General features: G+C 31.3%; 1 protein-coding gene across 11 annotated transcripts in view; it reads right to left on the bottom strand.

Moving 5' to 3' along the window:
• The window catches only part of LOC145260601 (uncharacterized), a 494,792-nt gene that overhangs the window by 33,575 nt on the left and 447,871 nt on the right, over positions 1 to 13,346 (bottom strand). For all 11 annotated transcript variants that reach the window (XM_080118887.1, XM_080118889.1, XM_080118891.1 and 8 more), the window contains one exon: positions 3,023 to 3,175. In XM_080118887.1, the coding sequence (XP_079975013.1) occupies positions 3,023 to 3,175 (153 nt within the window). The remainder of the gene's footprint in view (positions 1 to 3,022; positions 3,176 to 13,346) is intronic.

A 13,346-nucleotide genomic window follows, 5' to 3' on the forward strand; every position in this document is an offset into this window, starting at 1 on the left:
AAAAATCACATAAATTGATCAAGTAGTTTCATTTTTAACTAATAAAATCAAATTTTATCAGTAACCAAAAAGGGACTGTCTCATATCACCATCTTGAAAAAACAATGGCAGATAATTCCACAATAATTCAAATGTCTTGTTATGCCTATGATTTCCCATTAATCATTTAAAATCAATTAAAAATGATTTTCTTATTTAAAAATAAAATTACTTGATTGATTTATGTGATTTTTGGGATATGATCTTTTTGTTCTGGTACATGCGTCAAAGCTTTTCCAGCATTATATATATATATATATATATATATATATATATATATAAAATATAATATAAAGCTGAATGTCTGTGTGTATGTCTGGTCACGAATAGGCTCCTATATGGTTGACTATTTTAAAAAACTGATCACATATAATGATAGATGTATCGAGACAGAGGAATGGGTATGTTTGATCTGTTATAATGATGATTCTTTAAAATTGTGGGTCTGTGTACGCGCCTGGTCCACAAAGTATGGAAATAAAACATTTAAAAATTTAAAAAAAAAACGTTTACAAGTGTTTTTGATATAGATGTATATAAGAATACTTTGATAAGTATGTTTTAACTTAGATAGGGATGGTATAATAAAATTGTGGGGTCTGCGTTCGCGCTTGGCCTCCATAGAATGGAAATAGGCACAAACTTTAATAAAGACTTTTCATATCTATCTGCATAAGTATACTTTGATAATTGTTTCAGTTTGAAGAAATATGGTATAATAAAATTATGGGGTGTTCGTTCGCGCATGACTTCCATAGAATGGAAATATGTCACAAAGTTTAACAAGGTTTTTTAATATAGATCCACAGAATATTGTGATAAGTGTTTCAGTGTGAACAGGTATGGTATAATAAATTATGGGGTTTATCTATTTTATTTTACTTTCATCATATTTTGCTTTGGTTTTGATACCCCCAAATTCGAAGCTATCTCATTACAACCCTTCCTTTTCATAACCTATCATACTTTCATAAATCATAGTCCATTTTCTGTACGCTGTTTCTGAACCCAGTCAACGACGGGTACTTTTGCTAGTATATATAAGAATTCAGGACAAACATTTTTTTAACTCTAATTAGCTTTACAATAAAAGTTGTTTATTATAACTGCATTGGAAATGTTGCTTTTTTTAAATGTTTAAACCCAGCTCCAAAAATGGGTTGATTAAAAAAAAGAAAAAATAAGTTGATAAGCAAAACAAAGATTATAGGAAGTGACGTTAGTAGAAAGACATTGAAGAGAAAGTTGTTCACCAAGGTACACAAAAGAAAGCTGAAATAGGATCGTTAATCAAGGTGTGGCAGGTGATTGGGACAAAGGACCGAATATAGAGATCAATCCATAGTTTACTGATAGTTGTAGAAGTCGCAGTGAATTTTGCAACAGTTTTATGAGAGTTAGGCACAGTTTACAGACAGTCTTGCTTGGGTTTGCAACAGTTAATGATAGTTTCCAGACAATTGGAAGCTTGAAAATCTTAAGAGAGATCGGTGAGATTGGAGTCAAGGCCAGACGAGGGTAGATTAGGCTGAGAAGAAAACTGCAGGAAACCAACTTGACCAGATAACTTCATGGATAATATTTGAGGTTCCTTTTTTTATGCTACGTGACGGTATCACACACACACACACACACACACACACACAGCTCAATTTATATAAACTATTTGTCTTTTGTTGTTTTATTGTAGCACAATCATGAAAGTGATCATTGGGTCACAACAGTAATGAGAGGTTTCAGGTTATTGTAAGCTATAAGTGTCAAAAACAGAAAAGTTAAAAACAAGAGAAAAACAAAATTCATGAATTTTTCAATGAAAAGTTAAAACAGCCCCCCATTTTTTTTTTTAAGTTTTTATCAACATCCTCATATGCAGGCATAAATACGATTCAAACGACATGCAATGATTTAATGGAGACTTCTTATGCTCAACACACTCTCCATTCTGGTATTGGGCCCTGTCCATCTCCCTCAGATCAGTTAAAATATGCTGCTGATCTAGAAGTTAACCTGGACTCAGTTATGGATTGGGGTAAGAAATGGCTTGTTTCATTTAATACTGTTAAGACTCAACTCCTATCTTTTAATTGTAGGTGTGTCCTTTTTCTTCCAGAGATTCCTATGGAGGGCTCTGTTCCTGATGAGAAATCGATTCTAAAACTTCATTTTTCTTTCTCATCAAAACTTTCTTGGAGTTCATATATTGGATCCATTGCTCTTTCTGCTTCTTTTAAAATCAGTTCCATAGCTCTAAACATTTTCTCACACAAGAGGCTGTTCTCTATTTCTACAAATCTACTAGTTGATCTTGCAGGGAGTATTGTTGTCATATTTGGGCTGTAAATCTGTCCCATCTGAGAGTTTTTGATAAAGTGCAGAAATATATCTGTAATTTGATTGGTCCCACCTTTTCTTCTTCTCTGCAACCTCTCTCTCACAGACGTGATGTTGCTAGTCTCAGTCTTTTCTATAAATACTATTATAACATGTTCTTCAGGATTGTCTGATCTATCCTCAGCTTCCTTTGTTCCAGCTCATTTGAATAGCTGGTCAAGTGGTCTCCAACAATTCGCTGTTCTGATACTTCATTGTAATACAGCTTCTTATTCAAATATTCAAATAGCTTCTTTCCAAGAACTGCAAGGTTGTGGAAATCCCTCTATGCTGACAGTTTCCTCCTACCTACAACTTTGGTCTTTTCAAATCCAAGGTCAATAGGCATCTCCTGTCTCTATGCTAATCATTCTTTCATTCTTGTTAGCTCCTTACATCAAATGGCTTCACACCTTGTCTGGAATGATTTCCACAAAAAAAAAAAAAAAAAAAAAACCCACTGCAAATAAACCATGAAAATTCAATGCACAGTTCTTATTCAAAAAGTTGATGATTTAGAGCTAGACAAAAATACATGGTGTAAAGCATAACCTTCTCGGCAGAAAAGAGAAACTAAAAAGAAAATGGATAGTGGAAGGAGGATCGTTACCTGTGAGGAGTTTTCAGTCTTGGCACGTCGGGCAGCTAATTTCCGCTGCATCTCGCTCATCATGTCCTCAGCTCCAGGTATCAGTGGCCTAGCCAGTGAATTCATCCCTGCCTGGGCTGCACCATCGGCACCTGCAGCAACCCCATCTTCAGGCTGAAAAAATTTTACAAGGGGAGGGGCACACACGAAAATATGAAATAAATGAAATATTTATTGCAAATAACATTGACAAAAAACTCATTCATGAAAATAGTCTCGCAGTAAATAATGACAATTGTAATTCCTCATCTCAAATATTTTCTGCAAAGGCCATATTTAGCTTAATGAAAAAAAAGTTTAATCTTAAAAAAAAAATCTAAAAATTTTTGGCGTTTTTTCATGGTTACACTCATATGAAATATTGCACTTCTAAATAAATTGACAGAATACTTCATGAAATATTTACTTTCTGTTGAAAATATTTGCGTACACCAAAATTTACAAAAAAATTATCAAGTAGATGTTTAATAATAAAAACAAACTGAGTATGCAGGGTCCCCCTCCACTAGTGAAAAATTTACTTTCACCATGACTAATGTTTGTGCAAAATTTCAAAAAAAAGTTGATTGAAATTTACCCAAAGAGATTTGATGTCTAATTTACAATTTTAAAAAATTGCGTTGAATAATTCTCCTTTGGGTTCCTAATTTGCCCCCCCCCCAAGAACAGCTGTAAAAAATTACTGTACTTTGAGGTAATTGTGCTAAATCCGGGGGTAATCGAGCCAACTAAAAAAAAGTGCTCTTTATATGTGTGGTTGCCAAAAGAGCATTTTTAGCCAGTTGGCGCAATTACTCCAAAGTATGGTACATAAATTTTATATAATTTATTATAGCTGTTCCATCTGTAAGATATATCATAATATTTAACACAGGTAGGCAGTAACAGAAGCATTAATATAGAAATAACAAGGTCCCGTGGTGCAATGGTAAAAGTACTTGAAAAAATTCATTCTTCTGAAGATTGAATCCTCAGTGAGTGACCGAAAATACAATTGCAAATTACTCAGGACCTTTATCTAGTCATGGCTGATGGAACAAGAGCATGCTGGCACCGTTTGAAATTCTATGTAAATTCCCGAACTTAACAGAAAGATTCTCAAAGTTTAACAAGATACACTTGAAGAAGATCAGAGATTACATTGATGGAAACATTGTGAAAATCATACTCAAGATGAGAACAGTAGTCCGAAGAATCCAAATAATATGAATAACCAATCCTCATCTCAAAAATTCAGAAACAATAAAAATAACACTTTTCAATATATACTTGCCATAATCCCAACTACTAATTATTTTTAACTTTTATATTTCAACAGAGATTGCTGTATTAGACGTTACCGTTACTAATACATAATGTATGCTCAACTTACACGCCTACACAGACAATAGCCAATCAATATGTTAGACACAGAGCAAAAATATTCCTGAACATTCTGTGTGCACATCTATAAAAAGCCAACAGAAACTAATGGCTAATCAGATTGTCACCGGCAGCTAATGAGGCAGCCAGCCAGTCAGCCTCCATGCCAGAGTTAAACGTAACATTTTTGCAAATAAATATACATGGCGTTGATCTCAGAAATTACCACCCCATGTCATAATGCTAATACCATTACAAACTTCCAGCACTGACAAATAACAATAATCATGACAAGCCACACTCAGCAGTCATATCAAAATTGCAGCCAACAACTAACCGATGTGCTATTGCCTTCATGTTAAAGCAACAACATTTTCTTGCGAACAGATTTGCCTACTTTGGGTCTCCACTAAAAACCGTGTTGGGAAAATAATACCTGCTTTATCTGCCACGCAAACACAAACATGCAACAGCAACGCTACTGCTATATTTTTATCATGCAAGTTAACCACCTACAGCAAACAGCATGAGCAGGTCTTACTTGATAAAAAAAACACTAACAGCACAAATTCTACTGCTGATAATGCACATTTATACATAGTATCTACATGATCAAACAACCAAGTAGTTTATGAACTATTACCACAGCTAATAACGCACACACATACACCTGTCTATTCGACAAACTTTCACTTGAAATGTTAGACGACCACAATCGACACACACAAAACATTCAACATTTTTCTCTCAATAAAAGATTTGTTACATTTACAACTTCTGTTTATCAGATTTCAAATGATCATTCGTATTTTATAATTTTGTTGCCATGAATGTTACAGATTTAGGACCCTATGTCAACAGCAATTATGTCAGTTAGTGTGTATTTTAACAAGGGTCACTGAGTGCATGATGAAAACCCAGATCAGTAGAATGAAATTGTTCCCAGAGATGAGTATCGTAAAGTTGTAATAATTCTATTTTTTATATAAAAAAAAATGTGTTCGTTTGCTGTTTTGTACAAGTGTTCTATTTCAGTAAGCAGTCTCTGCCATCAGCAACGATAAAATGCTGCCCATTATGACGCTGACCTAAAAGATGGAGACGATACTCACCAGCAGATGTAGCTGCCATCAAGTCAACCCTAGTGATTCATCTTTGATATTTCTATCGCTCATGTGCCTATCGTTTGATCATATCTAACACCAGAGTAGCTGGTTACCATTCCCAGAACGTAACAACAGTTTCAAAAACCCACCACATGATAAAGCAAGTAACTCTTCCCAGCAAATGATTGGATCACACTTATTTCTTCTAGATAAAATGATGAGTATGAAAAGTGATTATAACAGAAGTGGAAAAAAGAGAGTACGCATAAAAACCCGCACATATGTATAAAGACATTTTGTTATTGAAATGTAACAATGTATCCTACAAAGCTTGTGACAGATTCAGTGTCTAAGTGTCAATAAGGTTGCAAGATTGAATTGCTATCTCATCCAATTGTAGGATTTATGAAACGTTTTGATGTGTATTACCAATTTATGGAATGTTATAGATAGGTAATAGATAGATACATGAAAATTTCACTCAATTCTGAGTGATAGATAAAAACATAAATTTCACCCAATTCTGATTGGTAGATAAAAAACATGTAAATTTCACCCAATTCTGATTGGTAGATAAAAACATGTAAATTTCACCCAATTCTGATCGGTAGATAAAAACATGTACATTTCACCCAATTCTGATCGGTAGATAAAAACATGTACATTTCACCCAATTCCGATCGGTAGATAAAAACATGTACATTTCACCCAATTCCGATCGGTAGATAAAAACATGTACATTTCACCCAATTCTGATTGGTAGATAAAAACATGTACATTTCACCCAATTCTGATTGGCAGATAAAAACGTGTAAATTTCACCCAATTCTGATTGGTAGATAAAAACATAAATTTCACCCAATTCTGATTGGTAGATAAAAACATAAATTTCACCCAATTCTGATTGGTAGATAAAAACATGTAAATTTCACCCAATTCTGATTGGTAAATATATACTAGCGATAGCACAATTCCAATATTTTCGCTGATAGCAATACAATTATCCATTCTGTCTGAAATTCTCAATTCTGATACAATTACCGAATTTGATACTTTTAAATTTCTAAATATTTAGCAATAGATCATTTTTCAGATTTGCATAAAAGTCCATGTAATATAGGCATATAATTTTGCAAATGTAAAAATAGACTTATGAGGATGATTTATATATTTTAGTTTTATTGGTATTTTAAAATTAATAAATATTTATTATATTATTAATATGATCTACAAAAATGTAAGTTAAAAACAAAACAAAACAAAAAGAAAAAAACAAATAAAGAAAATACAAAGAATCGTTTTTGGCACTGAAAAATAGGCAAATTGAAAAATAGGCACAAATTTTGACACCACTCAAAATTGTAATTTTTCCAATTCCATTTAATCATCTCAAAACTAATATAAACATGTAATTTTTTTTGATTGATGAAAAATACTTCTGATTAATAAACTCATTCATTTAAGCATAGAAACATTTTACAATAAAAAAAAAACCTTGTATTTACAATAACTGCTTGTAACAGAAAATCCCTAAAGTTAATAATGAAAACCATATGAAAATGTTTTTGAATTTTTGAGATGAGGATTCATTATTTGTACTATTTGAACTACTGTTCTCATCTTGAGTGTTATTTTCACAAGGTTTCAGTCAATTTCATCTCCAACCTTCTTCAGGCTGGTCTTGTTGAATTCAGGAATCTTTCTGTCAAACTTGGAACTTTTTGTGTCAAATTTAGGAATCTGCATAGAATTCACAAGGATCCATGGCATAGTGGATAAGATTTTTGGTAAAATTCAGTTCTAAGTTACACTCTTCTAGTGGTTGAAGGTTCAATTCTCAATGCGTGGGTGACACTCAAAATACAGTTGTGAATTACTTAGGATTTTAATCCAGTCATGGCTGACAGAACGAGAGCATACTACCCCTTCGGGTTAAATAAAAGGTTCCATTTGAAATTCCGTGAAGATTTCCAAACTCAACAGAAATATTCAAGAGTTCAATAAGATACACCTGAAAAATGTTGGAAGTTACATCAACCAAAACGTTGTGAAAATAACACTTTAGATAAGAACAGTAGCCTGAAAAATGTAAAAATATTCATACAATAAAAATACAGCTTATCTACTAGAAATATATCTAATAATAATATTCAAATTATAACACTGATTTAAAGACTGATACAAATTTCAATAATGCCAACAATCATGTACAAAACAAATTGGACATTTCTGAATAATGTTATTCAAAATTCTAAGAGGTTAATTTTCAACACAACACATAAGCCAAAAGCGCAATTAATTATTCTTTATCAAAATTTAAAAAAAAAGAATTTGTTTTATAAATATTATTTTTGAAAAACCACACAAAACCAAACGATTTTTGTTATCCAACAACTCTTCTTTAAAATATTAATTTAGAAAATGGTTTACAGATTTAAGCAGTTTGGATTTGGAAACCATTTTTATTGGCTATAACAAACCCACCAAATGATTGATAGAAGTATTACTGACTAGCAAGGTTACTCGGTATTGCTTGGAGGAGTAGTAAGTAACTTATTTTTATCAATAACAATCGATTTCTTAGTGTTTTTAGGCACAAGATAAATTTTACTGTAAAAATGGAAACAACTAAAAAAAAACAAAAAAAAACAAAAACAAAAAAAAAAAAAAACAAATATGCAAGTTTTACTTAAAAAAATAAACTAATTTTCTCTTTATCTCCTGAATCCTCAAATACAGGACATGTGTGCCTGTAAATTAATTCCTATTTTCATAACAAAAATATTAACAAAGGAATATGTGTTTTTTTTTTGTGTCAATTAAAAGTGAAAGAAATTTTTTCTATTATTTTTTATCATCAGTTTCTTTATTTTATTATTATTATCAGTTATCATTAAGAGTAATCCTCTGTTGCTTTACTCACAAGATTAGTTTGGATATGTGATTACTAACGTGTGCTGGACACATACGGTCACTTTTATTAAATATTTATTAGTTATGAGTAAAATTAGTACTGGCCTATTTTGATCCTTAATCTTGATCAATCTATGATAGCATAAAAACCTATTTGCTATTTTTTTTAAACATTCATGATATTAGTGTGATCTAATGTTTGGCAGACATTGAAGGTCATGGTCAGGGGATAAAACAATCAGTACACGTATTAAAAATTGGGTATTTGTTTTTTAGATTAGGTCCACCTCCACAATTTTCTTTTAAATTACGACTTCTAAAGGTTTTCGACTATGCTGAATACGGATATAGCATTGAAATTTTGCAGAAATAAGTAGTTATCGAGATATAGATGGTTATTTTATGCATTGTATTCTTTGGCGGCCATCTTTGTTACGCGCGTAGATTTGTTTATGGCGCATACGCGCATAAAAAAGATAGCCGCCAAAGAATACAATGTATAATACAACTTTTTATATCTCGATAACTGCATATTTCTGCAATATTTCTATGCGATTTCCGTATTCAGCATAGTCGAAAACCTATAAAAGTCGTCATTTAGAAGAACATTGTGGAGGTGGACCTAATCTAAAAATTTACCAAAAATTGTTTTATGTTCTTGTTTATATATATATATATTATTAAATGAGAAATCTTTGATTTAAAATCCATTCACTATTGCGCATGTAAACTTTAGAAAAGCATGTTTTAAATGTGATAACATTATGCGAATAAGTAAAATCACATAGCATCAGGTAAAATTCAGTTACCATCTTGTTTTAATTTTACTTATTCAGACAATGTTGTCACATTTCAAGCATACTTTCCTAAAGTTTACATGCGCAATAATACATGGATTTTAAATCCAAAAGATTCCTCATTCAATAATATATAAGAAAACAACAACACAAAACTATTTTCAATGCCTATATAGATTTTTTTTCTTCGCATTTTGCGTTGGCCGCAAACCTTAACATTTGCCTAATGTTCTATGATGAATAAACAGGAAGAAAAATGACTATAAAAACACAAGAAAATTATTTTAGGAAAAAATACTGATAAGAGTTGATCAAATATTTTGTTTCTTCATAGAAATTTGATGAATCTAATAAATAGATTAAAAAAAAAAAAACACAGAAACAATAAGTGTTGAAGTGATCTATTTATACATAGTTCCACTCAGATGTCAATTAACCAATCATTACATTCGTTATTTTGAAACATGGCTAAAATGTGCAAATGGTCCAAATGTGGGCTGTATTTTGTTTAATTTAAGAGGTAAAAGGAAGTGGAAGCCTTTGAGAACATTCAGAAGTCTCCATTTTTTTTGTGTGAAATTTTAATAGGTATTAAAACATTAATTAATAAGCATCCCCAAATTTTTATTTTCTTAAGACTATTTTAAAGGGTTTGTAGATAAATATCCCTCCCCATCATATTTCAATATTCAAATATTTCAGATTTGCATTGAACCTGATCCATACTTATTAGATGATCCTAATGATGCAAGATTCTCCAAGTTTCAATTTTTTAAGATCTCTTAAATTTTAGACATTTTCTAGAATCAAAATCCTGTAATGGATTTTGATCAAAATTGGAATAAAGATTCAAGACATAAGGTTTAGTATCATCATATATTGATTTTAATCTTTGTAGTTGGGCATAAAAATTGTACAAAACTATTCTGTTTGGAGAATTCATTTTACTTGTCTCGAGACAGGTATTCTATTTTAATATATATATATATATATATATATATATATATATATATATATAAGAAATATACATAATCATACACATTTTAAGTAGAGGCTTTATTTTAAGCATATGAATCCTTTTTTGTTTACATGAAAAACGCTCCAAATAAGGCATGAAGCCACTTCATATAAGGAGCTAAAAAAATAGATAAATAAAATAAAAATATCATTTCATGGTCAAATGCTAACCAAGGATAAATATATAGATAGATTCCAACCCAGAAAACTACAATTCTTCGCCATTTGTGAGAAACTTTGCTCATGGAATGTGAGGACTAAAGGACAAAATAAGAGAAGCAAGAGTTACACGGCTGCCAGAAGTAAACCCAAGGTTCACTTTCTACTTTCCATAAAATTTTCTTAACAAAACTAATACGTCTAAAACATTTCCCAGAGATATAGGATGATGTTTTCCTAGCAAATTTGATCCTTTCCCTTTTTGACTAACAGCCTAATAAAACTATTTAGAAGATTCGCTTTCAAAAACTAATATGTCTGAATTACACATATAGACCGAGGATAAATCTAGTCGAAAATTAACAGATTTTCGTCACAGTTTTCCCATGATACAACAGCAGATGGAAATAGGGACTTTTAGCAATTCACTTGGAGATTATCATCATAAAACAGTAAAACTAATTGTATATGGCACTAGTGCTTAAACGCTTCAAAAATCCAAGATGTTAACGGCTGATATCTTGCATGGGCTCGTTTTCTAAACTCAAGTTACATATGTATCCTTTAGAACATTCAGATTACGATTTCCATGTTGAACGTTACTCTCATAATATTTTGGCCGAACGGCATTTTGTCAAACTCAGGAATGTGCATGGTTTAGCTTTATAACATATCCACCACTTTCAGGTTATTTAATGACGAATTTAGATATTTTAGTATAAGTTTTTATTCTTCAAATTCTTTATATTTTCAAATATTTATTTATGATGTTTGGTTTGGTTTGGTTGTTTTAAGAGATACCAACCGTTTTTTGGGTTATTTAATGCCAAATCTAGAAATTTTGGAAAAGGTTTTCTTTTTCAAATTCTTCATATTTTCAAATATTATTCATGATGATTAGTTTTTTGTTTTGTAGAGGAAAATTGTTTTTTTTTTTTTTTTGGTTTGCAGAACATGATTATGTTTTGCAAAGGGAAAGGCAAAAAGCAAAAAACAATAACATCAATGTTTGGTACTATACTAATTTTAGGTCAGGAAGCCATTGTCTTCAGACAGCCTGATCTGGTAATACCAGACGGGAATAGATAAGGAATTTCAAATGGGACCCTTTATTTAACCAACAGGAGTTGCTTGGTCTCGTCCTATCAACCACGACTGGGTAGAAGTCTTAAATAATTTGTAAATATGTTCTTAGTATGCTGAGGATTGAACCATCACCCTCTAGAAAAGGGTCAGTTAGAACTGATTATTACTTAGCACTGATATCCGTTCTGCCATGTTGCTACATAATCTTTGTACATATGTCATACATTTGTCTATGCACTGCGCGAAGTAAAACTATTATTATTCTGAGTGATTAGCATTGGCATGAAAATTTTCAAAAAGTTAGAAATTTATATTTCAGATTATAAATTACATAAAAGGTTAATTTAAGTGTTTTTCTTGAAAAAAAAATATAATTAATTAATGTGGTTTTAAATTCTATAAAGTAAAACAGAAATAAGGTGCTTCTGCAGCCTCCCAGGTTTGCAAACAAATGCATTTTAGGTAAAAAAAAATACAAATAAAAATCACTATTATGTACTAACATATGCTGAAGTTAGTATGACTTACAAAAATTATGAAAAATAATCCAGTAGAAGATATATTTTTTGGAAGAAATTATAAAGATTAGTGACGAGCATTTTCTACTTTTTTCAATAGTGGATTACAAGGAAAGCAAGGGGGGATAAGTCAGTTTGTTATACAAAATTAATCACAACTATTCCACATTAAAACATACAATAAAACTCGATAACTTGAAAAAAAAAATTATTTTTACTTTTAATTATTTTTCTACTAGATCATTTTTTGTAATTTTTGTAATTTTAAAAATTTATATTTTTGTAATTTATACTAATTTCACCTTGACACACAAGTACGTAATAGTGAGTTCACCTGAAATGTATTTGTTCAAAAACCTGGTATACCACACACACACCAACATAACAAAAAGTAAAATTTACAAAAATTACAATAAAACAAAAAATAAAATCTAAGAACTGTTTATGAAAATGAATATATTTCAAATTTATGCATTTTTATCTTAAAAAGATATGTCGATGCATCTGAACGTATGCACGGCATCTATGCATATAGAACATACGAGCAAATCGGACGACAATGTGCGGAGAAATGTGTGTTTATGCGTGACCAAGTAAATACCATAGAAAAGATGAAGAGAGATGAAAATTACAATATGCAGATAGAATCCAGGTGTCAATAATATAGTGTACAAGCGTAATGTAAATAGTTATGATAGAGTGGTGTCAGAGTGGGTTGGCAAACGATTAGTATAAACTGAACGAAAATAAGATATGTAGTAGTAGTGTTATAGATAAGGAACCCTAAGTCAACAGCGATTAAGTTAGCTAGTGTAATTTTGGACAAGGGTCACACCGAGTGCATGATAATGACCCAGATCTGCAAAACAGAATCGTTCCCAGAGATATGTGATATAAAGTTGAGGCAGGGGGAAGCAGGTCAAGAGTGCTATGGTGAATGACGTCATATTTTTTTAAGTTGGGAGAAACAAAGATTTTCAAATCAGTCTCTCCATGGAAGTCGTGAGAATGAGATGCCACCAATAATGTAGAAAACTTGATAATCTAAGCAGAATTTTGCTTCAATATCCATATACATCACTCATCTCAGTAAATTAAAAAGTTAAGAAATAAATAATTAACTAAAATAATATTAGTCTCACTCTCGTGAGTCAATTCTAACCTAATAAAAATGTTGAAGAAAACTCTCAGCAAACGTCTCCTTGTGTCCTCTTTCTTCATTAAGCTTACTTTTATAGCAACCACTGGATGTAATGGCAACAATGAAGAGAAGTGTACGTGTCAGACAAGCACATATAAAGGATGCATATTATTGTTGTTATTGAAT

The sequence above is a fragment of the Euprymna scolopes genome, chromosome 36, assembly GCF_053919585.1.
Source record: "Euprymna scolopes isolate OS-2025 chromosome 36, ASM5391958v1, whole genome shotgun sequence".
In the NCBI taxonomy this organism is placed as follows: domain Eukaryota; kingdom Metazoa; phylum Mollusca; class Cephalopoda; order Sepiida; family Sepiolidae; genus Euprymna; species Euprymna scolopes.